General features: G+C 47.4%; 1 protein-coding gene across 2 annotated transcripts in view; it reads right to left on the reverse strand.

Moving 5' to 3' along the window:
* PLCD1 (phospholipase C delta 1) overlaps positions 1-22,615 on the reverse strand; it is a 50,917-nt gene extending 28,302 nt beyond the window's left edge. The window contains exons 1-2 of one of the 2 annotated variants that reach the window (XM_039548308.1): positions 22,314-22,615; positions 9,532-9,696 (exon numbers count right to left, since the gene is read on the reverse strand). In XM_039548308.1, the coding sequence (XP_039404242.1) occupies positions 9,532-9,696; positions 22,314-22,347 (199 nt within the window). In that variant the 5' untranslated portion in view covers positions 22,348-22,615. Of the gene's footprint in view, positions 1-9,531; positions 9,697-14,359; positions 14,964-22,313 lie in introns of those variants that run through there. The other variant, XM_010394817.4, reaches the window with a different exon arrangement.
* Between the last annotated feature and the right edge of the window lie 4,291 nt (positions 22,616-26,906).

Below are 26,906 nucleotides of genomic sequence, written 5' to 3' on the forward strand. Positions count from 1 at the left end.
GTCATGATAATGCTCAGGTACTGGGGAAAAAGACATTTAAAAACCACCCAAAATTTCAATCTTCAAAAATCAGTGACTTTCTAAAAGCACCACTTAACATTTGCTTCAAGTTCTCACCAGATGCTGGGGTGGTCAAACACCTTCCACAGCACTTTGCTGGTTTGGTTTCTATACAAGAACACACCATGAGGAGCTCCCTGGAGCCAGCAAAGCTCCTCCCTGACAATTATGAGCCGTTTTCTTTGTGTGGTCTTTGATTATCACTTTGTAAAGGCCAACAGTTGATCATTTGAGAGGAGGGGAGGAAAAGGTTGGGTTGGGCTGGGCTGCTGTGGAATTATGTTATCTGGCCAATTTACCTTTGAGTGAAAGTTCATGGGTTTGAGTCCTAAAACCAGCTCAGAAAGAAAAGGGCTGCAATTCCCCCACAGCTGGGCCTTGCTGGTGACCTTGCCCTTCAACCAGGACATTAATCAAATTATAGTGGTTGTGCCTCAGGTGGAACTTCACCTTGAATGTAAAGCATGCTATCGTGTTTGGCCAGATTCAGCTCAATCAGAAAGTCTGAAGTTTAGTCAGGCTTCTTTTATAGCCAGTGGGAAATAAAGCAGCTTTTGGAACACAAGTGTTCCGTCCCATTCAAACAAAAACTTCAGGGTAAGATAAGTCACACCCTGAATCCATGGCTACAGTGGACCCTTGACCAGAAAGGAAGTGCAGGCTGGGCATCTCAGATTGTCCATAAGTAGGGGATTCTCCTCCTCTCTGGGTCTCTTCTGCTTATGGCAGTGAAGTGGAAGGATCATCCTGTTATTCCTCTTCACCTGCCAGCTGCTCACCACTGCTTGGCTCACAAGAGTTATTGTCCTGCAGAATGGCTCGTTAGTCTGCTTGTGCAATCAGTCCCTAAACTTTGGGTTGGCAATGGCCTCATGTTTCCAAGACCAGAAAATCTGATGTTAAATATTGGAAATTTAGAATGGATTCTTTGGAAACCATTACGTGGCTGCATGAATCCACTGGAAAAGAGAGCTGTGTGGGAGGAAAAAAAGATTGAAAACCTGTGTCTGGAAGGGCTGCCTTGATCTCTTCAGGGTGTGCTGAGAAGAGGATGATGGAGATAAAAGAGCTCCTCAATACAGAAAAGGTACAAGGATGGCTGAGGAGCAGGACTGGTGTCTATTGTAGTCACACAAGAGACACGGAGAGAAACTATCACCACAGGAACTGTTCAAAAAGCAGGGTAAGGAAGGACACTTTTTATAGCTTTCCATAGCTTGGTTGTGTGTACTGTTGTCATCTATCAATAAAAAAAGCTGAAGCCAAAGGACTCAGCCCAAGCCATCTGCTAAAGTTATCTCTTCTCTGGAAAATCTTAACCCAGCATGAGTACTTTATCAGCTGCTCCCAGACAGCCAGTGTACTCTATTAGCAGTCCCAAACTAACTGTGTGTTCAGCTGAGCTATCTGCAAGGAGAAATCAAAAATATCCAGGGGACAGACACGTTTCACAGCAGAGGAACACTCACAGCAAACAGCCATCAATCCCGTCTCCCTGCAGCCTCCCTGTTCCTTCCCCATCACGCCACAGCGGGGAGATAACCACAAGCAGAAGAGAATCTGGAAAGTTTGCATCTACTTCTGAGTGTTTGCGTCTGCTGAAGAGGTGGTTTGCAGAGAGCCCAAAATATGACGCACAACACAAGGAAGCCTGTGATCTTCCTGGCCTCCCGACACCGACTCACACAGGTTACATCCTGGTCAGCCTTCCTGGCTGCTGTGGATGCTGCTCGGGCAGCCAAAGGCTCCCCACTGCCATGGACATACAGCAGCATTTCCTGGAGCCAGTGAAATTCCTCCTGTCTGAACTACTCTCAAGGAGATGTTGAGAACTTTCTTTGTAGCCCTCCTTTCAGTTTCCATCACTGGATCCTGCTCTTGTGCTTCTCCCTTGCCGATTTTCAGCCCAGCACCCTTTTCCCCTTTCACCCCTGGCATCAGCAGGCAGGGATGACTCAGGCCCTCAGGATTCTTTTGACAGCCATGATATTTTTAAGCAACCAACATGTATCTTTTGAGTGTCTCTTTTGATTTGGATTTCTCTCTTCATGGCTTTCAAGAAGCTTGGAGTTACACTTGCAAACTCATCTCCTCGTGCAGAAGGAACACCTCTTAAAGGAAATCAACTGCATGATCTTTAAGGTCCTTTCCAACCCAAGCCACTCTATGATTCTGGTGTAGAAGAGCCAGAAGGATGAGCCTGACAACATTCCTAATGATGAGAGCACTTCTCTGAGAGATCAGCCCTGGCCTCTCCATCTCCTCTCTCATCCCTGTTCCACAACTGAAATGTCCAGACTGTGCTGGAAGCATGAACAGTAAACTCTCTGGTAATCCTAAGGAATACAGGGAAAGGAGGAACAAAGGCAGAGAACAATCCTTTTGTTTGATAGGCAGTCCTTTGAGATGAGACATTTTGTCAAGAGTATTTGTCAAGAGAGAAAATAATAAACTGAACCCACATCTCCTGCAAGCTACTGAGCATGTGAAGGACAAGGACTGACAGGTGTTTCTCTCTTCTTGTGCCTTTGCTGATGAAGTGGGAGAAGAGGGTCACTGTATGGGCACTGCCAAAACAGCCTTCCTCGAGTTACTGCTTAGGGAAGGGGGGCAGCTTTTCACTCTGGGGGAAGAACTCCTCAGATCCTTTCCTCATCCTACCCCCTGTCAGAAACAGGGGACCTCTGCAATGTGGCATTCAGTCACATTTAATTACTCCATCCCACTCTAATTGGCTCAGTAAGTCACTTCTGTTTACTGTCAAGAAATGCAGATGAGAAGTGTGCTCAGCTGTACAGAGCCTGCACACCATCCCGCATGTCTGCAGAAAGGCCAGACCCTCGCCAGCTGCACCTTGGCTCAGCATCTTGTCAGGAACAGATGAAAGCTGCTACCTGACCCCAGGACCATCCTGCAGAGACACTACATGGATTTCACAACATGCTGAGTGCACCCCGTGTGCTGCTCCTCGCTTTGGTTTCACCCCGGCAAGAGCTGTTCAGCTGACTTCGGTTTCACCAGGGGTGGCTGATGCTAATGGCCAAACGCAGCTGGAATCAGGACATTTGTAACCAGTGGGATCTGGAGCTCTGTCAGCTCCCTGGGCTGGGAACACCAAAGGCCATCCATCACCCTCATCCCTGAGGAATACTTTAACATAATGACTCACGGGTGGGTTCATCGTGAGCCCCGCTGTGCCGTGCCTTCCTAGCCCTGCCAGCACTGCTCTTTCATCTCCCTGGGTGTGAACTACGGCAGGTCCCAGCTGCTGATTCCTCATCCATTCTCTTCTCCACTCCCCCTCCACCGACATGCTCAGCAGGTTGTTCTAACTCAAGATCTGCTGCACAGCAGTCCGCCCTCGTTGCTGGCGTGTGCCCACCAGCTGACAACCAGCGAGACAATGCACATGCAATTTTACAGGTTGTTTGCAAATATCTTTTAATGTAAGGTCTTTACCCAATCTTTCAGTCTACCCATCATGGCTTAGGGCCTTAAGGCAAAGAGAGTGATCTCTATTTACATTCCTTCCACACAAGCAGGGCCCTGCAAACTATTTTGGCGACCAGTTCCTACTTCCTCTGCCATCACAGCACTGCTAAATTTGGATCTGAGGCTCTCAACGCTTCTGCCTTTGCATTTAACATATGCTACAGAGAATAAGGTCAATATTTGTCAGCACACTGCCTGTGATGAAAACTGACCAGCGACGCCCGCGGTGGCCTGATTCAAAACTCAATCGAAGAAACAGGCAGCTCTGCCTCTGAAATGACGTGGTTTATGGCTTGAGCAATTTTGATAAAAACTAATGAGACCCACAGACAGACGGTTTTGTTTTCGCAGCTGACGGCCGCCTTGCATAACGCATTCGCATCAGCAAATATTTTTTCCAAGGATAAATACATGTCTGACCACGAAAGCAATGATTCCTCAAGAAACTGCAAAAGGAAGCTGTCAGTGCAGCCAGCTACCTGCTGTGTGCACACAGGTTGCTGAGAGTTTCTGTTGACTTTAGACACTTATCAGGGACAATTTCAAGCTTTTGCTTCTTGACTCAAGCAAACACAGAGCAATATTACATCCTTCCTGTTCCTCTGCAAGCAAGTTCAGGACATTAATTCAATGGAGACAATAATTTATTCTTCCACAAAAGTGGTATGGTATGTTCACTGCATGGCATTTTAAGGACATCCATAAATTTCACAGCAAGCCAAAAGCAAAGGAAAAAGTTTTCTGCTGAACACAGGTCTTAGCCTATAAACATAAACCTTTTGTTCTATGATTAAACCAAGCAAAAATACCCTATAACTGTGCCAGAAGTCAGAGGAACAGGAAAAAATTCTTTGCATTTTTAATAGTAACAGTAAATAATTAACAGATCAAAATATCAATTTCATGACTTTAAGTAATAATACAATCATCACTTGCAACACTCAGTAGTGCAACTGAATTTAGCTCACCTCCCAAAACTGATTATTTTAATCAAAACACGGAAAAAAAAAATATCCAACAATAGTAGTTTTTACATAAGCTTTTGGGCAGAAATGGAAACATTTCAGTTACAACTCCTGACGTTCTCTCTTGACTTCACTGCTCGTGACTCAATGACAAAGCCCCAGTGAGTCATTCCTGGTTCAGTGTGTGAAGCTCGTTCACGTTCACGGCTGTCAAGGAAAACATCACCTCCCTGAGCCTCCAGGAGAGACACTGTGCAGCAGATAGCAAAGCACCATCCCTGGGGCCCCACTGCAGCACCCCTAAACTTAATTGACTCGTTCAGCCTTTTCCTTCTGCCTTTGAATACCCTGTTTCTCCACCAAGTGCTCAAAAGGATGATTCACTGGAAAGTTTTCAACCATTCCCACAAATCCCTGAGTTGAGAGAGTTTTTAAAGGGATTGAGTCTGGCTTAAGTGAGCTCACACTAGGGATTACAGCTGGTTTAAGAAAATACTTCCAAAAATCAATTTCATTGAAAGCAGCAAATGCCTTTTTGCTCTTTTTTTATCACCTAGATGAGATCTGATATTTGACCACAGATAAACAAGACAGTGCTACTGACAGGCTGCTGCTCCTGCAGCCGAGTCCCTCTGCTCCCTTTGGCTCTCCTCCCTCATCACCACAGTGATGCTCAGGAGTGCATTGCCTCAGAATGAACTGATTTTCAGCTCCCTCACACAGATCTTTTCCTTGCCCCAAAACTGTTAATCCTGCCACTTTGACTGTTTTTGGAGCCCAGGGAGAAAGCTGTGGAAAAGCCTCATGGGGCAAAGAAGCATCCACCCTCCTGTGGCCCTATACACCAGTTCAGATAATGAGAGCAGCAGCATGTTTGTCGACCTGGTTGCAGCTCAGACACAGGATGGAGCAGGCTGTGGTGAAAAATGGATTTTTAAAGATGCTTTTGGGCAGCCCTTGGTGCCCAGCACCCCCATGTTTCTACTGGAGGCAACCAGAGAGTACACACAGGGCAGAACATGCTTGTTGGAAAACTGACTTAAGATGCTTCAGGGGTTTTTGGGGAAAAAAAAGAAAAAAGTCCCCCGGGGCCTAAATAGAACATACTGAAAAATAAGGAATTATTGACAATAAGGAAAAAATGGATTATTCTACCTGCTCAGAAAGCATTTTGGAAGGACAGCTTATCCCCAAAGCCCTGTTTCGGTAATGCAGCTATGAAGACAGCATCTAATTTAAATTCCCAGTTGTTTAAAATATTAAAGACAATAAAGGAAGGTACTGGTTGTACCCCGTGTATCTGATCCAGGCAACATCTGCTCCTGTCACAACCCTGATATGTGGGGCTTTTTGAACTTCAGACATCTGAGATTCTCCTGTCCAACCCTGGCAGTCCCCAGTTTTATCTACCAGACTCCACCACACAATGGTTTACAAATAGCTTTTCCACATGGTCATAAGAACACCAACAGGAATAACAAGAAGCTATCCAAACAAAAACATAACCCTTGGTGTACCCAGACTTGGCTCCTCTGAGGTGCATCCATCGCTGTCAGCAATGCTGTGGATAAGATTAGACCTGCAGCTAAACCTCCCAGTTTCCATTCTGCTCACCCTGTTTTCCATCCTGAAAAGGGAGCTTATCTGCAGCTTTAGAAAGGCTTTGTCCTGGAGAGCAAAGTCAGTGTCTGTTAACAAGGAAGGGTGTCCCTCTGGAGAGACTCGCCCTGAAGTCCCTGATTTTGGGTCTCAAATCCTGACCCTGGACTCTTCCTCTGATGTGACTGCCTTCACACTGGACCAATAAGAAGGCAGCTGTGGTGATAGAGCCTGTCAGAGGCCACAACACAAGTCAGGGGGAATCCATGCTCTACCTGGACCCAAAGCAGCCTGGTGAAGTTGAAAGCTCCAGAATGAAACTCAGACACAGTAATCGCTCTGAAAACTTGGGAATGGAAGGACTCAGAGGATCAATAAAAGAGAAAGGCAAGGAGAAACATGACCAGAAGGTTGAGGGAAGTGATTTTGTCCCTCTCCTCTGCTCTCATGCTACAACACCTGCAGTACTGCATCCAGCTCTGGGGCCACCAAGGATGTGAACCTGTTGGAGTGAGTGAAAAAGATGCTCCAAGGGCTGGAGGCCCTCTGCTCTGGAGACAGGCTGGGAGAGGTGGGGGTGTTCAACCTAAAGAAGAGAAGGCTCCAGGGAGACCTTAGGGCCCCTTCCAGAACCTCAAGGGGCTCCAAGAGATCTGGGGAGGGACTTTGGACAAGGGCCTGGAGCAATGAGACAAAGGGGAACGGCTTCACACTGCCAGATGGCAGGTTTAGATTAGCTATAAGGCAGTAATTCTTTACTGTGAGGGTGGTAAGGCCCTGGCACAGTTTGCCTGGAGAAGCCATGGCTGCCCCGTCCCTGCAAATGTTCAAGTCCCTTCCAACCAAAACCATTCTATGATTTTATGAAAATGGACCTCCTTGGTGTTATGGCTTGGGACTTGGCAGGAGTCAGTACTCATCTCTCACTGACTTCCAGGTTCAGGTGCATCTGGAGCAGCCCCAAGGTGTCCCTCCAACCCTCCCAAGAGCTTGGCACCACAAGTGCAGGCACAGGCTCATATCCTGCCAGGAGCATGTGGGACACAGCCTGTTCAGCTCCCATAGCCAGACAGGTGTCAGGGTGCAAAGCCAGTCTGGCCAGAGCCTGGCCAGAGCTTGCCTGCACAGAGCTGCAAGGACAAGCTCTGCCTCCACTGACTTGTCTCCATTGCTGTTATCCTGATGACAAAAATAAAAAAAGGATCTTTCCTTGGGAAAGGTGTGCCTGCATGGAGCGTCAGGAGCAGGCACGTGCTGTGAGCCAGTAGGTAACATTACTCCATCTCCACGTGTCACTGAGGTCACTCCCAGGGCACAGCAGGTTCTCCTGCCCACAGTGGCACTGCCTGTCTCCAGCAGTGTGGCAATGCTGGCTGTGCCCAGTTACCAAAGTGTATCTGTAAATCCACACCCACGCAGGCACACCCCCAGCGTGTGCCCAGAGCCCATCTCAAAGGGTTTGATTTCACTCTTTTTTATAAAATATAAAATTTTTTATAAAACTTTATTATTTATAAAATACTGTTTTTAAAAAACAGTTGCACCCCCTCTCCATGCCACTGCCACAGCCATGGATCCACCAGGCTTCTCCAGGCAAACATCAGGGTCCCTGGAGCCACAGCACAAGGATCCCGTCCCATTTACTTCCAAGGACTAGGTGGGCTTAGGACTGTTGCTGTAGGTGCTCTCAGACCCCATAATTTGGAAACTGCTGGCTCAGAGCATAGGAAAGGGAGCTCTGAGAGTCATTTTTCTCAACTTGTGTCCTTATCTGTTTTAGAGCAAGATATATTAGCAAGATTATATATATAGCAAGGTATATATTACCTGGGAAAGGACTTTGGTTTTATATGGGACAGAGCTCAGCAGAGCAGGCGTTCCCAGGCAGCAAACACTCACTGAGGACTCTCTGTTTGCTGTTGCTGTGATGGGTTATTGCACTGGGAGACCTGAAGAGCCCAGCTGAGCTTAAGACCCTGCCAGGATGGGCATCCAAACACTCAGGAGGGGACAAGTCTCCAACCCAAAGCCTCAGGGGAGGTCTCACTGCAGACTTCCCCTTTTATAAAATAGGAGGGAGAGGGATTTTTTACAAGGGCAGACAGTGATAGACAAGGGGAAACAGTTTTAAACTAAAAAAGGAGAGATTTAGATTAGATGATAGAATTAAATTCTTTACTCAGAGTGTGACAAGACACTGGCACTGGTTGCTCAGGGAAGCTGTGGATGCCCCATTCCTGGAAGTGTTCAAGGCCAGGCTGGATGAGGCTTGGAGCAACCTGGGATAGCAGAAGGTGTCCCTGCCCATGGCAGGGGGTTGGAACTGGATGATCTTTAAGGTCCCTTTCAGCCCAAACCTTTGAGATTTTATGATTCAAAGCCTTTTACAGTTAGTTAGAGGAAGAGAAAGAAAATGTGTGGAGAATGCACAAAGAGATTAAATGAGGTGCCCAAGGTCATGTGAGAAGAGTGTGGCCATCAGGGTTACAAACCAAACATATTTTACCCTGCTACTTTACTCCTCCTACTGAAAACCTTATCAGTGTTTGTGGGAGGAAGGGAGGTAATTTGGAAGACCCACCCTTCATTTAGTTAATTGTGATCATTACCAAAAAAATTGTGTAATTAACACATTTCAACATGCCATAAAACATTCCACGTTGCTAATTTATCTCCTGGATTTACAAGACTACAATGATTAGTGAAATATGAGAGAAAAAACGGCAGAAAATATGGAGAAATTTGTCAGAAAAATATGAAATGAGAAGAAAAGAAAGATAGACACACACCCTGCCTGATTCCATTTTGACTGCACAATTGGTTCAGTTTGGTCCCAAGTACAGTGCCAAGCTGGAACAGAATGGTTTTTCCTGTGCCATATAATGGTGATTGTAGTATCTGGACTTTTTACAACAGGGCAGATCCTGCGTTTCCAAGATAAGGATGAGAAAAGGGTTTCCTTCCCAGAGACATTTCCTGTCAGCCCTTGGATTTCCACATCTCTGCAGTTCCCTTGTGAGGCTTAAATGCCAGTTTTCCCCAGGGCTGCAGGCAGGAAAGGAGCATCCTGGCAGAGCCCACACCACAAATGCTCACACCATGTCTCACACTGAGAATTAGGTCTCGGGCACCTGAGTGACTGAACAATTTGGGGAGGAAACGAGCCAGGAAGGGCTGCTGAGACCAGCACAGCCCACCCCACAACCATTTGAGGCAGCAGCTCATGAGCTTGGGCAATGTGGCCGTTCCTGACACGGCGGATTCCTCGTGGCTGTCCCAGAGCTGACAGCATCACTCAGTTTGTGTGTCACAGGACGAATGAAGGACCTGCTCTCATGGCTCCAAGCCCTACCTCCACACCACACCATGGCCCTGCTTCACCCCAGGCACCTCTGAGGAAGCAAACTTTACTCACAGATCTGTGACTCCGGGGATCTCAGCATCTTCTTTGACTCCTGCCATATGGTTTTGCAGTCCTCCTGGAGCTTATAGAACCGCTCCTTTCTCCAGGAGCTTGACTTCACTTTCAGCAGCTGGCTGCCTTTCAGGAGGAACTTCAGGTCCTTGTCATCTTTGAGGCCTGTGGAGAAACAGAAGTGGTAATGTTTTAAGAGACAGTTCAAGAAATGATGCTCAAAGTGTTTTTCCTTCCACAGAGGCAGCCAGGTCTGGGGAGGACAGCAGAGCAGAGAGACCCAGAAATCCCCCACGCCACTTCATGATCACAAAAGAGGCTGAAGCCTCGTATGAAGACTCTGTGTTATAATTGTCAAGTGTTTTACAAAGATAAAATATCTCCTTCCCAGCAAATACAGCCTACTGTTAGGATGCAAAAACTACAACAAAACCAACAACAGAACAGTAAAAACAGAGAAAGGAAAATTGCATAACTTGTAACTGGAATGCTGTCAGGAACTTTCAAGTGATTTCAAATCTATTCTGCAACAAAATTTCCTTTGCGGAAACAGGAATACACAAAGATATTTCTCATCCTCCTCTGGCAAGCAGTGCCTTCCTATCCACGTGGGAATTTTGCTGATCAGATGAAGCTTAGGAGAGAGAAGTTTGGTGACAGGCAGCAACAGATCACTAAGGCAGCAGCAAGGAGCAGCCACGCTCTCCTCATTGCTCAGCCATCCGAAGGGTCCTCGTCTTTCTTACACTACAAGGCCGATGCAATGTCAAGTAATAACAACCAGACCTTCTGGCTGTGGGAACTTTGGATTTCACAACTTAGCCTAGATTCAAGAAGGCACTTAAAACATCTAGAGAGGCAACAGGCACCTACTGAGACTTTGAAAACACAGACTTGGCATTCTACATGGTTTTGAGTGTCTCAGCAGTGCATGACTTCACATACCTAAATACCTTGGAGAATCCATCTCTCAAACCAACCAATGATTACAGATCTGGGCTGAGGAGAGTGAGAGCATGAAACATGAGGAAGACATCCTGGGCTTTCTGTAATAGGCCCCTTGCAGCTCTGTGACACTGCAGGAAAGGCTGGTTCAGAGCTGGTGAAGCAGCATTTAACTCTGCAGTGCTGACCATGCACATCCCAACTCAGTGGGAATTTTTCCAACCTTACCTTGACAGTGCAGGTAGCCACTTGGCCACCGGCAGCCACCTGCCACTCAGCTCCAGGGAAATTGCTCAGTATTAGACAAACATAACGTGGGGTCTCACAAGTAACAATTTTTTATTGCCGTGTCCCCTGTTGGGTTGGGTTGGTTCTTCTCTGGGAGACACAGCTGCTTTGAATCACTGGCTTTTAAACAAGGCAAGACAATGAACTACCAAGCACCACTTCAAGCCTGCTTGAAAAACAAAACCATGAGATCTAAGTGGCCAAATTCCCATTCTCCTGACATCCCATACAGGAAACTGAAGCACCAGCTGCTGCAAAACACCAAGGTGGGTCATGGTGGCAGCAGCAAAAACCTGCACTGGGAGTTTGTAACTGGGATACACAGGCCTAAAGAGAGCATTTTAAGCTGCCAAAGCCTGAGATTTTCATCAGAGATAAATACTAGGGGTGTCCAGTGTCCACTTTGTGAGCCGCTCACACCATTTACTGATTTTGCAGAGGTCAAGGACCATGCCCAGAGCTGAGCCAGGCTGAAACTTCCAGATTTGAAAGCATCAGAGTGGAAGCTGGAGATCCTGCAAAGGTGGCATTGGCCTCTCTCTTTCCTCAACATTAAATTAGCTATCTTGTTAATTGTCTTCCCCACTACAGCATCCCCTGGGCTTCTCAGCTCATGACTGATCTAGAGGTTCCTAAGAGGGGAATTTGAATCCTTCCCCCACTGAAAACCTTAGAAAAAAATTCATGGAGAGAAAAAAAAAAAAAGCTGTGTCCTGCAAAGCACAGAAGGGTGAAAAGTTGAGGCCAGATAATGGGACCTTGGACAGCATTCCCAGGGCTTCATAAGAGGCCAGATCATCTGGAGGAAGGATGGACAGGACAACACCACAACGGCCTCCCAGGTTCTTGGTCTCCTGAGTTGTGCTGGGCTGGCTTCTGCTCTAAGGAAAAGGTCCTCCAAGTGCACAGACTGCAGCCTCACTAACATCCCTGGGGCTCCCCTCATGGTTCCTGGAGAGGAAACCAACTTCTCCCTTCTCTCTATCCACCCACATTTCTAATCTGGCTCCCAGCCTCATTCTTCCCTTTTCTTCAGATCCCAAGCACTGGAAGCATCATTACAAGACTAGGAGGAGGACATGTCACCCTAGGGTGACATGAGGAGGAAAGCAGGAAAACCATCAAATCCTTTGGATGCTTCTGTCCATAAGTGTGGAACAAGAAATCCATTTAACCAGGGCACATTTTGTTCCACAGACCCTGCGTGCAGCATCTGTAACGTGTCCTGCTACCAGGACATCCCAAAGAGCTGCACCAATGTAATAAAGACAAATCTGGATGGGCACAGGTGGTGGCCAAGGGCAGATTCCTCTCCTCCAGACTTGGACCACACAGTTCAGACACAAAATGGAGCTCAGAGCCCTTCATCCCATTCACCAGCACAGCCCAGTCAGACCAATAGCATGGTCAAAACTCCCCTTCTTCTTCCCAGGATCTAACTATGGGGTGGGAGCAGACCTCCCACTCATCCTTGGCCACTGTGCCTGAGGACCAGGAGAGGTCAAATGATCAGCAAAGGAGGGCACTGGACTTCGCAAGAGCAGGAGGGAAGGATGAAGATGGACGGTGCATGGTGAAGGCGTGGCAAAGATAAAAGATGCCAGTGGCAGTGGGAGAAGCCAGGGAGGGGACAGAGACAAGCTTCCCTCTAGGAGACAGCAGGTTTGGCCAGAAAAGGGCAAGAGGGCCAACCATGAGTGTCTAACAGCTCTGACATCCCTTTGACGTGGCATCCTTTCAGACACAGAGCAGTCACCCAGAGACGACCTGTGTCAGTGATGACCCCAAGCCCTGCCTTAGCCACCCAAAGGAAAGAGGGGCATCCCCTTAACGGGGTGGGTGCAGCCTGTGTCAGGCTGCTCAGGGTCTGTCTAGCAGCAGTTCAAGCTCACACAGCTGAATTGGACAGGAAAGAGGGCCAGTGCTTTGGGCTCTGCTTCCGATGCCCAACCAAGCACTGGCACAGACTTTTTTTGGGTGAGTCATGTAACTTTTGTATTCCTACCTGCAACAGTGTTTTGTTAGACCAGAGATGCAGCATAAGACAGTCTGATCTGCTGATACAGAAACCACAAACACACCCCTGATGTGTCACGGTGACATTACTCTCAGCTGGTTATTTGAATTGCTTTCCAGAAAAAAACCCCACCTTTTCCCAGCAGAAACCTGAGGATTTCTTCCTAAAAATCCCATGGAGAACCATGGAATGGTTTGGGTTGAAAGGAACCTTACAGGTCTTCCCATTCCACCTCCCTGCCATGGGCAGGGACACCTTACACTAGACCAGATTGCTCAAAGCCTGAAGCTGAGGAGGTTTGTGGTTCAGAGCTCCATCTCACATCAATGAAAACTCATATCAAAGAAACCAGAGTACACATTGTACACATACATCATTTCAAAGATAAAAAACACTGGGCAGCAGGACAAGGATATTGACTCCCAACTATATAACAACATTAAGCATGAGAAGTGCAATCACTGCACTGAAATAAATGTGCAAATCCTGCCTGAAACATGTGTCAGGACTGGGTCTAGCATCCTCTGTAAAACACCAAATACACACTTGGCATGCAAAATTCCAGAGTGCCTTTCAAGGGTCAGGACCCCCTTCCTTGCCAAACATCAATCACACACTTTCTGAACAGAATATATTCAGCACGCAGTGATGTTCAGAGTGAAAATCATGTTTGGCCAAGGTAGGAGTGCCTCAAGCACACACAGCACTTCAATAGCCATCATGTTAATACACTGCACTAGGAAGTTTTAGACACTGAGGCATCAGAAATGTTTACCTTTGGCTTATCTAGCTCAGGTTTACAGCAAGCAGGAAGCACAATAAAACCATAGCTGTCACGGTAGGAGCCGGGCTTTGAGTTAAACGAGGGGATGGTTAGGATGGCCGTGATAATCCGTATGGCTGCACTGTTCTCACAAATCTGCTGATCTGAGAGAACTTAATTACAGTTGCTATAAAACAAGTCTCCTCCCGCCTGCTCTCCTCCTCCCACCTGCTTACAGACCAGGCTTAACACAGGTTTGCTGGTTTAAAAGGGCAGAAAGCCTTTCTGGTAAAATCTAAAGAACTCGGGTGGGTAAATGGCTATTTCCCACTTCCACCCGACCTCTGTGTCCACAGGAATCAAGGGACTCGCATCCACTTGGGCTGTGCCTCCAGACAGCAGGAACCAGCAATGAGTTCGTACCCAGGCACAGAAGTTATGAAACTCCCCGGGTTTCCTCTTTCATCGGCAACCCCTACGTGGTTCTCTGGGCTCTTACAGCAACAGGCAACACGCCACAGAGCAGGGCTGAAACGGGGCAGGAGAAGGGCACTGCCCTCCCCAAACACCCTCAAACAGAGGCAGTTCAGAAAGCCCAGCAAGAGATTTGGGAACTGATCCTTTGCCCACATTCTTTGATGCCTCCAACGAAGCGGCTCACACATCTGGCGTGTGGTTACAGGCAAACGAAAGGAAAGGAAACCTTGGGAATTTAAAAATAACCCCGGAGTTTAGGGTGGAGCACTGCCTCTGCGCAGGGAAAAGAGAACGGGAGCGGCTGCCGGTGCCGAGGGTCTGCCCAAGCTGTCCCTTACCCAGCCTGATGCCATTCAACGCGGCCACTCTACGGCTCTGCTCCAGTAGGATGTTTTCCTGGGACACGGTGCGCTTGGGCTGCCTTCGGATGCACTGCATGATCCAGTGTGGGGCTCGGGGAGAGGAGGCGGCCGTCGGGAGGGCTGGGGGGCCGTGCCACCCCTGCAGGGATCCCTGCTCATCCAGGAGCTCCGGAGGGCGCGGTGTCACACGGGGCTCCAAGGAGCGAGCGCAGGCAGCGGGGCAGCGGCAGCACAGCAAGGCAGGGGAGGGCAGAGTCCAGCTGGGGGTGGGACTGTGGGAAGTCTCTCCTCCTGCTTCACACGCTGGATGCAAAATTCAGCCGAGGAGCCTGCCGGCAGCTGCCCAGGTAGAAGGAACAAGTTTTCCACCAGTTGTACGCTAGTGGGATTATACGCATCATTTCCACAGGCTGCAGAAGTCCCAGATATTGTTTGTGGCTCCTAATCACTGCCTTGCTCTTGTCAGCTTGTCCTGCCCACGAACGCCTGAGTCCGATCGAGCCTGGCTCCACCCTTTCTCTTCTGTGCAGAGCTGCTCCGTGCTGTTCCCACTGACAGGCACTGAAGACGGTGCCTAAAACAGCTCTTAGCCAGGGCAGGTGTGACCCAAAAGATGCTTGGAAACTGAGTTTTAATGCTCTCCCTTTTCCACCAACAGAAGAGTATTTTCCTAAGAGCGCAGAGAGTGTCTTCTCTGCTACCAATTTCCTGTGTGACTTGGGTGAGTCACTGTGCAGACACATTTCTGCATAGCTTTGGGTTTATTCTTGTAATTCAGATTTAGCCTGCACTCTAGTCCAGGAATAAGCCTCCCCAGGGATTTAACAAGTCACAGATTACACAGAATCAGGGAATAATTCAGGTTGGAATGAACCTCTGGGGCTCTCTTGTTCAATGACCCATTCAAAGTGAAGAGTCACCTTCAAAAGTAGATCTGGTTGCTTGCAGCCTTGTCCAGGTGAGTTTGGATATCTCTAGGGACAGGGACTCCAAAGCCAATTTAGATCCCTGTACAAGAGCTCAGGTGTTCTCACTGAAGAATTTCTTACAACCAGTATAAATTTCTTTTGCTGAAACTCACAGCCATTCCCCATTGTCCTGGCAATGGCTGGGACTAAAACCCACCTCTTCCCTAGCCATGACCTTTTCTGAAGGGAAAAACACCAGTTATACACACACGTTGTCACAAACCTTTTTTTGTTTTGTCATGGCCTTTGCAAGCTGCTGCTGCAAGGCTGAAGGTACTGCAGGGACACGGGTCACACTGGGGTAAATGTCCCTTACTGCATAATCAGCATATGCCCAAGAAACTTGACATCCAACCCCATGTCATTGTTTTAGCCACAGACCTAAATGGAGGCTCTTCATCACCAGCCCCTCACCATACTCAATATAGGTTTTACAAACATTATCTCTGTTTCTGGCGTCTGTCAATCCAGACATCTTCCCCTTCTTCCTCTGTAGTTTGAAGGAAGCCCTACCAGCCCTCACAGGGAAGCACAGAGGATTGGGTTGTTTGACCAGCACAAGGACAGGGTCAGAGTCATTAATCACTGCCATGCACTGCAGGTAAGAAACTCTCTGGGGACAAGGCAGAGCCACTGCATAGCCTTGAACAGCAGTACATCTAATAACTCTTTATTTACACACAGCCACTGCAGATCACAGAGAGAGAAGGAGAATAGAGGCAATTTCTGAATGAGACATTGCTGAACATGTTAGCCAGGCAGCCTGTGGGTGTTCGGGAAACACCTCCAGCCTTTCTGGGCCCCCTGAACAGACAAGGGCTGGATGTCTGAGCTGTAATCCCCATAGCACACCCATGGAAGGTGGGAGCTTTGTTTTTTCCCTGGTGAGGAGATGAGCACCATGATGTAATGGCTGGATGATATTTATTAGCTATCAGTCTTTGAGCACTTCCCAGATTTCACATTCTCCTGGAGAGGACTGATCTAATTAAAGGAATGGGGAAGTCTCCCTTAATTGCCTTAGCAAAACAATTTGCTTCTACAGACCAGCTCTCCTGTCCAGCGGCAACCAGCATCCCATAGGGATTGATCTGGGAACACACAGAGCCCCTGTGCTTCATTTTCTCATTAATTACTAATAGCAGTGCCAGTGACAGCTCTGCTCAAAGCTTTCCATGCCCTTGGAGAACATTTTACTGTACTTAGCCCTGAAGTTTGCTCACACACAAAGCACAGGGTCAGCATTCAATGAGTTGAGATACCTCTCCACAACAGCAATGTGCGAGTTTTGCTGTTGTGAGGGCTTCAGAGCCATAAAGCAGTTCAAATCAGTTTGTCTTTAAAATGAAGATGAGATAATCAGGCCAGAAATTCCCTGCTTTGGGAAACAACTGAGCTAGATGTATTGTGGTCCTGAGGTCATTTAAAGACAATGCCACAAGTCACAGAACAAGCCTGACAGGCAAGTGTGACACTGGGTACTGATGTTACACGATGCTGCCGTCACACTCCGGCACGGGAGGAAGTGATTCCTGCAAATGGCTCACGGAAGAATTCTCCAAGCCTTATTCACTGCAGGTAACTGCACCTCACTGGATCATGCAATTTTACCTCTATGACCAATCCCAATTAAATAAATGGCCCTGGTCACATGAGTGAAGTTATCCACGCCCCGTGCCCAGGACTGGGGCTAATCACCCTATCAATTCCAGCTGGATTACTCACAGAGCAAATGGAAAATCGATGGGGACGAGGATGTCAGAACATGGTCCCAAAGTTAGCAAAGTGCTTTAATAGCCAGGAAACAGGCACTTGGAGATGGAGTGGCTGTAGAGTCTGGTAGGAAATGGGCTGTGTGAGAACACTACAGTGCACTGGCTGCTCTTCAGGTGATTTTCCAAAATTAATTCATCTCTATCACATCCTTTCCCAAGGGAGCTAAGGAAGCACTATTACCACTTCACACTAGGAGAAGCAGGTTGGCTTTTGAGGTCTTTAGGGCTGCACCTGTTCTCCCACCACCATCATATTTAGGCAACACCAAAAGTGGTGCAACCCTAATTCTGATCACAGTCTCTTTAGAGCTGACAAAAATGACATGACAAGACTCAGCTGCTGATTTGCCCAGACTTGTGATAATTTAGGAGCAGAATAAAAACACCTGTGCTGGTAATGACCTCACCCCTTCCCCATCACACCATGCACATGATGCAACTTGTAGCCAGTAATACCTATGGGAACTACATAAATAATTAATGCCATGTTCAGGGGAGATTTTTCCACTGAAGAGGCCAAAGGTTGTGCCTTGCTCTATATTCATTACCAAGAAGAAAAAGACAAGTCTATTTTACATGATGCCATTCTTCTTAATGAAGAATGTGACAGAAAGGTGCCTTCCACATCTGCAGGGTCCCACCTGCCCTGTGCTTCCTTCTGGAGTCCTTTCCTCACTTCATCCATGCCCTACCAGATCCCACCTGTGGAAACCCTCTTTCCTCCTTCTCTGCTACCTCCAGGACACCACTCACTGCTCTCAGCTTATTCTCCCCAGTGACACCTCACATCCTCTGAGGTCTTGTTGTTGGCACAGCTTCTGACCTGCACCAAAAAATGCCTGTGGATCCTCTATACCAACACTCCCCTTCTTGCTCCCTGTGGGGAAGTGAGGATCAGGGAATGGGTGCTGAGTCCAGACGCATGGGTGCATCCCTGGCCAAGGACTGCTGCTGCTTGCTCCCAGTGGGTGCCTCCGCGGAGCATGTGGTATGTACCAAGTTCCACCTTGTGGTCACACTAAGAACGGACATCTCCAGCAGCAAACCTCCTCCTCCTCTTCCTTACATTGGCTTTTCTTGCCCTCTCCCTTTCCAGGATGCTTGAGAGGTCCTGCTGAGCTGGGGCAGAAACCACATATATTAAACCTTAAAAATTCATACAGGAGGAGTTCTCCCAAGTGTCATGTTGTGTTGTCCTCCAAATCACTGCCTAAAGCCTCCCTCTGCCTGCACACTGGCTAGAAGCCGTGTGATGGGATTAGCACTGTCACCCTGCCCAGCTTTTCTCAGCCCCACTTTCTCTCTGTATCTTTTGGCTGTCTCACCTTGTCTGAAAGGACTCTGGGAGGAGCATGGCCTCTTCTCCAGCTCTGACAAGTCCACACAGCCCATCTTTCCCCAAAACAGGCTGGTTATATCCAGAGTGCCAGCTGGGAAGGGCTGCAGGCCCATCACCCAGATCATGCCATCTGCCAGCTTGCTGTGGATCAAAACCAGGCTGGGAAATGTGCTAGCAATTAAACAGTGCAGAGCCCTGGTTTGTGTAAACGAAGCCAGTCTGCCCACTCAGACATTTCACAGACAGACCAAATCATGACCTTTATTTGTGAAAACCTTCATACATCCTCCTGCCAGTCCAGGTCCCTCACAGGGAGCTTGGATCAGTGCATGGACCAGGCTGAGACCCATCAAAAGCTACTGCCCTGCGCTCTTGATGGAATCCAGGTAAAACAAAACAGCCAACTAAAGTTCACTGCACTTCGGAACCCAAAACCAGACTGAAGGTCTGGTTTTCCCCTTCCACTGGTCCCCTTCATCACAGTGCATGTAGAGATCTGGCTGCAGAGAGAGAGGCACTGAAATAAACACCAGCTTGCAATAAATTACAGCTTTTCCAGTAGTTGGTGTGGAAAGAAAGTAATTGAAAAGAAGGATATCAACTTGATGGATAGGAGCAGGATCAGCAGCCAGGAGCACTCAAGCAGCTCAGTTGCCCAACTCCCAAGTCAGATTTCTGTGAACATGCTGATGAAGATGTTCTCTTCATAAACCCAAAGTCAATTGTAGGTGGGTCCCAGCCTCATTTTTTAAAGGCCACTTAACAGCTTTTCTCAACATTTTCTTCAGGAGCTGAAATTTCTTCTACAGGCGAAATGCAGGTCATTCTCAACATTCTGTAGCAGGGCAAAATTTGTGCAATAAATTAATTGCACAACTGAATTATGCAAAACTAGGAAAAAAATCCCTTCTTTTTTCCCCTAAGGGATTTATCTGGAATTTCTGTAACTCTAGCCAAAACCAGCCATTGAGACTTGTTGTGTGGTACCTCAGTAAAGGGCTTTAAAAGGTACCATGTGGGGGGAAGCCTGAAGTATGAGAATTTTCCCACACACAGTGTTTAGGCTGGCTCATTTTAGGTGTGGAAGTATTTCAGTTTAGAAGAAACTGTGTCAAAATCTTCTCTGCCTGCATAAAGAAAAAAAAGAAACCTCTATGTCTGACCAAGGTCTGCAGCCTGCTGGTCTGAGGGCTTGGCTGAGTGAGAACTGAGACCCTTCACCCATGAGAAGGGCCTCAGAGACACATGGCTAGGGGTCAGTCCTGCAGCATTTAGATATCCACAGTACCTACAAGGGGCCAGGAGAAGACAGAATACAATCCTCCTGTCTAGATCCCTATAAGCCTAAAATTTCTTAGAGATGCCTGCATTGACTCACCTGAATCCCACCCTGGATGATCAAATCCCCAAGTGTTTAGCTGCAGTTTTCCTTCCAAAATACCTGTTTAAATTGATGTCCCTGTACCAGACATTCTACTTTGTTCCCAAATCATTGACACCTTTGGCTCCCAGTGCTGTCTATCCAGGCAGCTGAGTTTCTAATCCTGCACAAACCATTTCTTCCCCACAAACCTCTCCCTCTTGCTTTTCCTTGTAGCTGGCTGTATCCTTTAATCTCTGCAACCTGCAGCAGTTTTCAAAGTGACTGCATTTCCCTCGTCTTTCTTTTTCATTTCCTCATTAAAATCTATTTTTCCCCAAGCATCCTCTTGCCCTGTCTTAGCTACTTTTGGGCCTGATGGGGCTTTACACACTGGCAGCAATCTCAGAACCAGCTGTGGGCTTTAGTTTTACTAAAAGACGTTGCTCAGATGGGAAATTTAGCAACTTTCGTGCCAAAAAAAAACCCAAAGCAAAACAATATTCAAAGTGAATTTTACTTGTTCTGTCTGAAAAAGGAACAAGTTGACTGTTTAATACACTGGGATGTGTCAGTATCCCAAATTCCCCTGCACTACAGGGAACACTATGGTTCACAAAACTCCCACGTAGTGCATCAAGAACAACCTGCACCAAAGGTGCGTGCTGGGAGCATTTTGTTGCCAGGAAAGGAGATCAAAGTCACCAGCTGCTCCAGAGCAGATCCCAGCTGATCCAAGCTGCATTATCTCCACCCATGGAGCTTGAAATACAGAAGGAGCCTCCTCAGTGCCCCCAGCACACAAGGGCAGGTGGAGATGATTCATTTGGAAATTTCAATATAGATGTTAATCCTGAGGACTTGCTGACAGAGGAAACAAGGAAATGGCCTGTCCAGTAGGATTTTACAAGCTGATTCTCACTCTGAACTTTCAGAGAGGGCACTCCTATAATGGGGCTGTGGCATTCCCCTCACAATGTACACAGTGTCTTGGGTGAAAAAGTCAGTGTATAAGAATAAGGCATAGTACAAATTAGCTATTCTACAATCTATGAGCACAAGGGCTCCCAGTTCAGAAACAAACCAACTTCACGAGGCAAGAGAAAGAGTATTAATAGCCCACATTAATTCTGACATGGTAAATACAGCTGTTGTTGTATATATTTTGGGGGGGGGAAAAAAAAAGGAGAGAGAAACTGAAAGAAAGAACCTGAATTTCAACATAGAGCCAGGGAAAAAACATATCCACAAGCCACAGTATCAGAAATTTCTGACAAACTACATAGCACAAGCCTAATCCTGCTAAGAAGTCCACATGTGAGCAGCTCCTCTTGTCTAAGTAGTCTGGCATTTGGAGTGACTTTGGCACTTGTGTGTGTGTTATGTGTGAAGGAATTTCAGTAAATACTTTTTTAAGTTCTTGGCTCATTCAACATTTTTGTATTTTTCTGCTTCAGACGAAAAAGTAGATTACCAGCCACTGAATTCTTCCTGGTCCCTAAACCCAGAGGACTAAATAATATTCTCTGAAAAATAACCCACAGGCCAAAATGGGAAATGTTTTAACAGTTCCAGATGTGTTTCTTAGCTTTCTTTCCCCAGTGGCTGTATAAAGAATGAGATACCTACAAGAAGTATAACATTAACCTCTGGTTCACCCTCCTGTTGGATTTCTACCATCTGGGAAAATCAGAGTGAAGATTTCACAAGCCTGGGGGAATCTTTTCACATTTTTGCTGGTAACACTAAAATGATTATGTTTATGGGCAATCACTTATTGCTCTATCAGTTTATTTTTGTTTATAGCTCATCCACAGTAAGAAAGCCCCCATCTCATGAAATAAAAGTACTGGAGGCTTTTCCTGTTTCTTGGGGATCAAAATATCCCATTTCGACCTGTAGCTATCACAGCCCTGAGTTGTTTCTGTTCATCAAAGCAAAATACAGTGAAGAGGTAACAAAGCAATACATAAAGTCAGGTGAGGGAATGGAGGGGGGATATTTCATTACCCTCTTTATCAGACAAGCCTCCCAGACTTGGCACCAATAGAACCTTCCTAAATCTCTCTTGCTACAAGGGCAGAGAGAACTTCTTATTTTAGAAACACTACTTATTTTGTACTTAATATTTGCAGTGTCTCGGGGACAGCCCCTGAGGCCAGGTGTTTATCCAGGCTCTGCTGTCTCCACCAGAGCCCACAGAGTTTACTCAGCGGAGCACCCATCCCGCTCTCAGTTTCCCATAACGGGGAGGAGATTTGGATCCACTTTTCTGAACTTGCAGACGCTTCCCCAGCCAAGGCACCCCTCCTACCAACATAGCTCACCCCATTAACAGAGCAAAATCTGTCATGTCTCTCTGTAACAGCGACGAAATGCCCCATTACATCCAAATGCGAGAATGGGGAAGTGGAGAAGAGAGGAGGAAAACCAAAGCTCTTGGACAAGATAAGAGAGCTGAAACACAAGAACACTTCCCCAGACTTACTGTTGCAGGCGAGGAATGTGCCATTGGCTTCCATGGCTGCAGCAGGAGCCGCCAGCAGCAGCAGAAGGGCTCCGAGAACCAGCTGTGCCCAGAAGTTAGCGCTGCTGCGGGGCGGCAGCCAGAGCCGCCAGGCTCCCCTTGCTCCCCGCTCCAGCAGTCCCCGACGGCAGCTCCCTCCGGAGAGCCTGCTCCTTGCCCTTGGCTGGAATTACGTGCTCGCTATGACTCCTCATTTATCTCTCCCGCATCCGCACGCCGCCGCCTGCCCAGCGCACCGACTGCGGCCAAGCGCCGCTCTGGCCCTGGCTCCTCCCTGCTCCAATTTGGCGTCTTCTCCGCTGGCCCGGCCTCCTCCTGCCCGCTGCTGCTGCTGCTGCTGCTGGAGCTTCCCAGCGATGCTTCTTTTCCTGTGGCTGCCACATTTTCATGCTCCGCGCCTTTCCGGCGCGGCTTCCAGCAGACGCCGAGTGCTCTGAATCCATTCTTGGTGGTCTGCAAATCAAGGAAAGGGTCTTAAGCAGATGCCACGGGTCGGAGTTTAGGGCTAGCGAGCTTTTAGGTGCTGGTGGAAGCATGATTCTTTTCACAAGTTTAAAAAAAATACCCAGGTCAGATCTTGCCAGTGTAGAAATAGAAACTAACCACAAAAGCTCGCAAAGGCATGAGCTTGGGGCAGAAAAAAGTTATGAGCTTTGCATTTGAGACAGCGAGACAGAAAAAAACTGCGCTGTCCTGAGGCTTTTACTGAGTGAAACTGATTCCTTCCACTCTGTCCCCTCCTCCTGAATCAGGTATCTTTGAAGGGTAGAAAGATGATGATAGCAAGCAGGGAGAGGGAAAGAAAAGGAATCGAGTATGGGAAAATAAACTTTCCCTCTACTTGAATGTTTTGTAGTAGTTGTTTTGTTATTGCTTATGTACATTTCTGGTTATTTAGGTTATCCTGATGCAAACACTTAATGAAGTTCTTGGCAGATTCAAAGCCTTCTCTCCTCAGCAGCTCCACAGGCAGAAGGGAGAAGTCCCTCTCTGATGGTGACAGATCTAGAAAACATGTGGTGAAAAATACTTTGGGACAGTTTGTCTCTCCCAGCCAGGAACTGGGCTGCTCCTCTGAGAGCCCAGACCTTGCTCTCAGAGAGTTTTACAGTCCACAAATACAAGGCTGCTGCCGCCACCCAAGGAAAACAGCCCTAATATAGCAAAACTCCTCATGCTAGGACAAAACTAACAAAACCAAACAAGTAGAGCAAAAAAGAGCAGAGATTTCACCCCATTAATTCCTCCCAAGTCCACTCTTCTACCTCACAGTCACCAGTTTCACATGGGGAGGACTCATCTCCCGCTAGACACTTTCCAAAGGACCCAAGAAGGAACATTGTTTTTTCAAGCCCACAGACATTGATTCATGTGGGGCAAACTGGCAGCTGCTGGCAGGCAGGACAACAGCTGGAAGCACCCAGGAGATTCCTGGTACAGCCTTAAAAACCTTGAGGGAGGGGGATTTTGACAAGCTTGTCACGCTTTCAGCTGATGGGGAGGAGTACTGGAGGGAGTGTACAGGAAGGCTGCTGGAGGAGCCAGCCAGACTGGAAACTCCAGTAAAGCTGAGGTGGTGAGGACATGATGGTTTTCACAAGGGAGGAAAAGTAGAGAAGAGCAGTTTGAAAGTGGTGACACAAAATGGCATTGTGGTAACTCCTTCCCTGTTCTCTGTGTCTTACCCCATTGCGTCCTCACACTGCCTGGCACAAGTCCTCACTTAGAGATGGACTGGTCAGCATCCCTGTGCCCTCTGTGGCAAAGGGGGCAGTGTAGGAGAGCTCCATTATTCCCAGAAATGACATGGACCATATTGTGGTTAGAACCTCTTCACAGCAGTGTGGGTACAATGGCACCATCACTCTGCTGTGAACACAATCATCATTACCTCAGGCTGGACAGGGCTTCACCAAGAAAACACAACTGAGCTTCTCTGCTATCATCCCTTGAGACTTGAAGATGATCCCCTGCATGTAGCCCTTCATGAGAGCCCACTGTATCTCCTTGTCCTTCTTTCCTCCTGTGCTGCCTTTTCCATGGTCAAAGCTGAGGTGGAAGCTGGAACCATAGAATCACTAAGGGTGGAAAAGGCCTCCAAGATCATGAAGTCCAAAATTAACCCAGTATCACCATGTTCCTGACTAAACCATATCCCCAAGTGCCACATCCAAATGGTGCCTGTCAGGAGGTCTCACAAAACCTTGCCTAACTTTTCATTTTTCACCATTCCATTTACTCTCTCTGCTTCTGTGCACATCCAGAAGCATCACCATTTAGGCTGCTTGGACCACTTGGGGACCTTTCTGCCACCCTAAGCTAAGTCATCACCATTTCTAAGTCCTTGATGGGCTTGACATGTGTGTGCTCAGAGCAAGCCAGGCAGTAACAGACAGTCATGCATTTCTTGCATTCATTAGAAAGTACAGCAGTCACCATCAGAGTGCTGACCTGCTGCAGCAACCACCCAGAATCTGAGATTGCACAGCACAGGTCTCATTAGAGCCTTGTTTCAAAAGGCTACAGTCCTCTGAGTTGTGTTTCTGCATATGCTTGAGCTCTGTTTCCTTTGCATTGCTGAAAACAATGTACATCCAGAATAACAACGAAACCAAAGAGATGTGAGGAGCTACTGGGCTTCTGTGAGCTGCAGAAATCCTACTAATAAAAAATATTCTAATAATATAGCAGTTTAAGAATGTCGTGTGAATATGCATTTTTTCTTGTCCACACCATCATTTCTGTACTCATAAAGAAGCAAAGTCAGGGAATTCCTAGGCCTGGAGACAGGCTGGGGGGTTGGCACTGCCTTCCCAAAGCAAAGCTGCCACCCAAAGAGTACAAGGTCAGAGCTGTGATATTTTACTGAGGAACAAGGCCCAAAGCCAGGACACATCTTGATTATCCCTTCTGCTCTCCAGCCACAGATGTGAGGCTGGAAGGAGTTAAATGTCAGGCCTCTGTAACACACCCTCCAACACAGATGTCTGTATGCAAAGGTGCCAAGATCATCAGCTGAACTGGAGCCCTGCAAAGTCAAGACCTCCTATTTCTCTCACTCCTACACCCCTTTGCATTCTCCTCCTTTGTTTTACGCACACAGCCCAGCCCAGGCAGCAGAAAGCAATCACAGAGCTCAAAGCCAAAATTGTTTGCAGGGTTCAATTCCACAGTGAACCATAAATCACAGCAAACCTAAAGCAAAGCAGTTTACCTGTCTCCACTCCGAGAGCATGACTCAAGTGTTGACTTAATTGCACACAGTGGAAGGAGCAGCTTTTCATCTCAGAGGAATGCTACACCACCCGAACACCGAGTATTTCCAATGGAGAAGATGCCTCCTGGCTCCCTCTGCCCTTCAGACTCTCACACACACCCTCCTCACCCCACTGAAATGTTCCCAACCACCTCTCCAAAGGGTAGCAGCAAAGGGTTTTGTTTGCTTTGCAAAAAGGACACAGGATTTCTGCCACAGTTACACAGTGTAAGAAGCATTTGGGGGTTATATGGCCAGCAGGGAGCTTTGGCAGCCACATGGGGCTGTTTTTGTCAGCAGGAGAATTACAAAAACCAACACAAATGAAAATGTCATATTTAATAGAGTTCATGTCAATGCAGAAGCGGGACAGGAATTCTCAAACACTTTAGTTATGGTCTGGCTGTTCACTGAAATGTTTTTTTATGTCTTTTCCCAATCTGTTTACTGTTCTAGATGGGGTGTGTCACAATCCTCAGATCATCAGGTCTCTCTAAATCCTACTCTCATATAAATAGATTCATGGAATCACAGAATAGTTTGGATTGGAAGAGACCTTAAAGATCATCTCGTTCCAAACCCCTGCCATGGGCAGGGACACCATCCACTAGGCTGAATAAATAAGTCTATAGTTGATGGACAGCAAAATGTAAAATTGTCAGTTGCCTTTTGCACTTTGGGGACTGCCAGAACTCTCACCAAGGAGACTGAACAGCCCTGTGGGAGGGCAGCTCCAGTGCCCCGGTGACTCACCTGCTGTACAGGCAATCATTACTCTTTGGTTATCAATGTGTCTTTCATTAGGTGGACACAGCTCTTGTTGCTAACACTTCCCTGCCCATGCAAGACCTGGGATTCCTAGGACTGATCCTGCCACTGAGTGTGCTCCACCCAATATTTACCTATTGGCGAATTTTCCCAGCACTTCCAGGTTTGCAGCAGCTGCCGGTCCCTCACTGGCAGGAAACACATTGAACTGTGGGGAAGAGCAGCCTCGTGGCTCTGCAGGAGCTGGCGGGGATCAGCACCTTTGGAAATCATGTTCCCTGAGGAGATAAAGTCGAGTAAAATCAGGAAGGGGATTTATGACTGTAAGAACAGTGAGATTTTTGGGTTTCTGGAGAAGTGACTGGACAGATTAATTCACCGTAGTTTATGAACTAGGCTGGGATGGTATCATGCAGTTCAGGGAATGGGAAGGGCAGCCAGACGCCTTGTTTATCACCACAGATAGCTGTGCCAAAGTACTTTCAGAGTAAATGATATTGATGTATATATCTGCATTTAAACCATTTATT

This window comes from Corvus cornix, chromosome 2 (assembly GCF_000738735.6).
Source record: "Corvus cornix cornix isolate S_Up_H32 chromosome 2, ASM73873v5, whole genome shotgun sequence".
Taxonomy (NCBI): domain Eukaryota; kingdom Metazoa; phylum Chordata; class Aves; order Passeriformes; family Corvidae; genus Corvus; species Corvus cornix.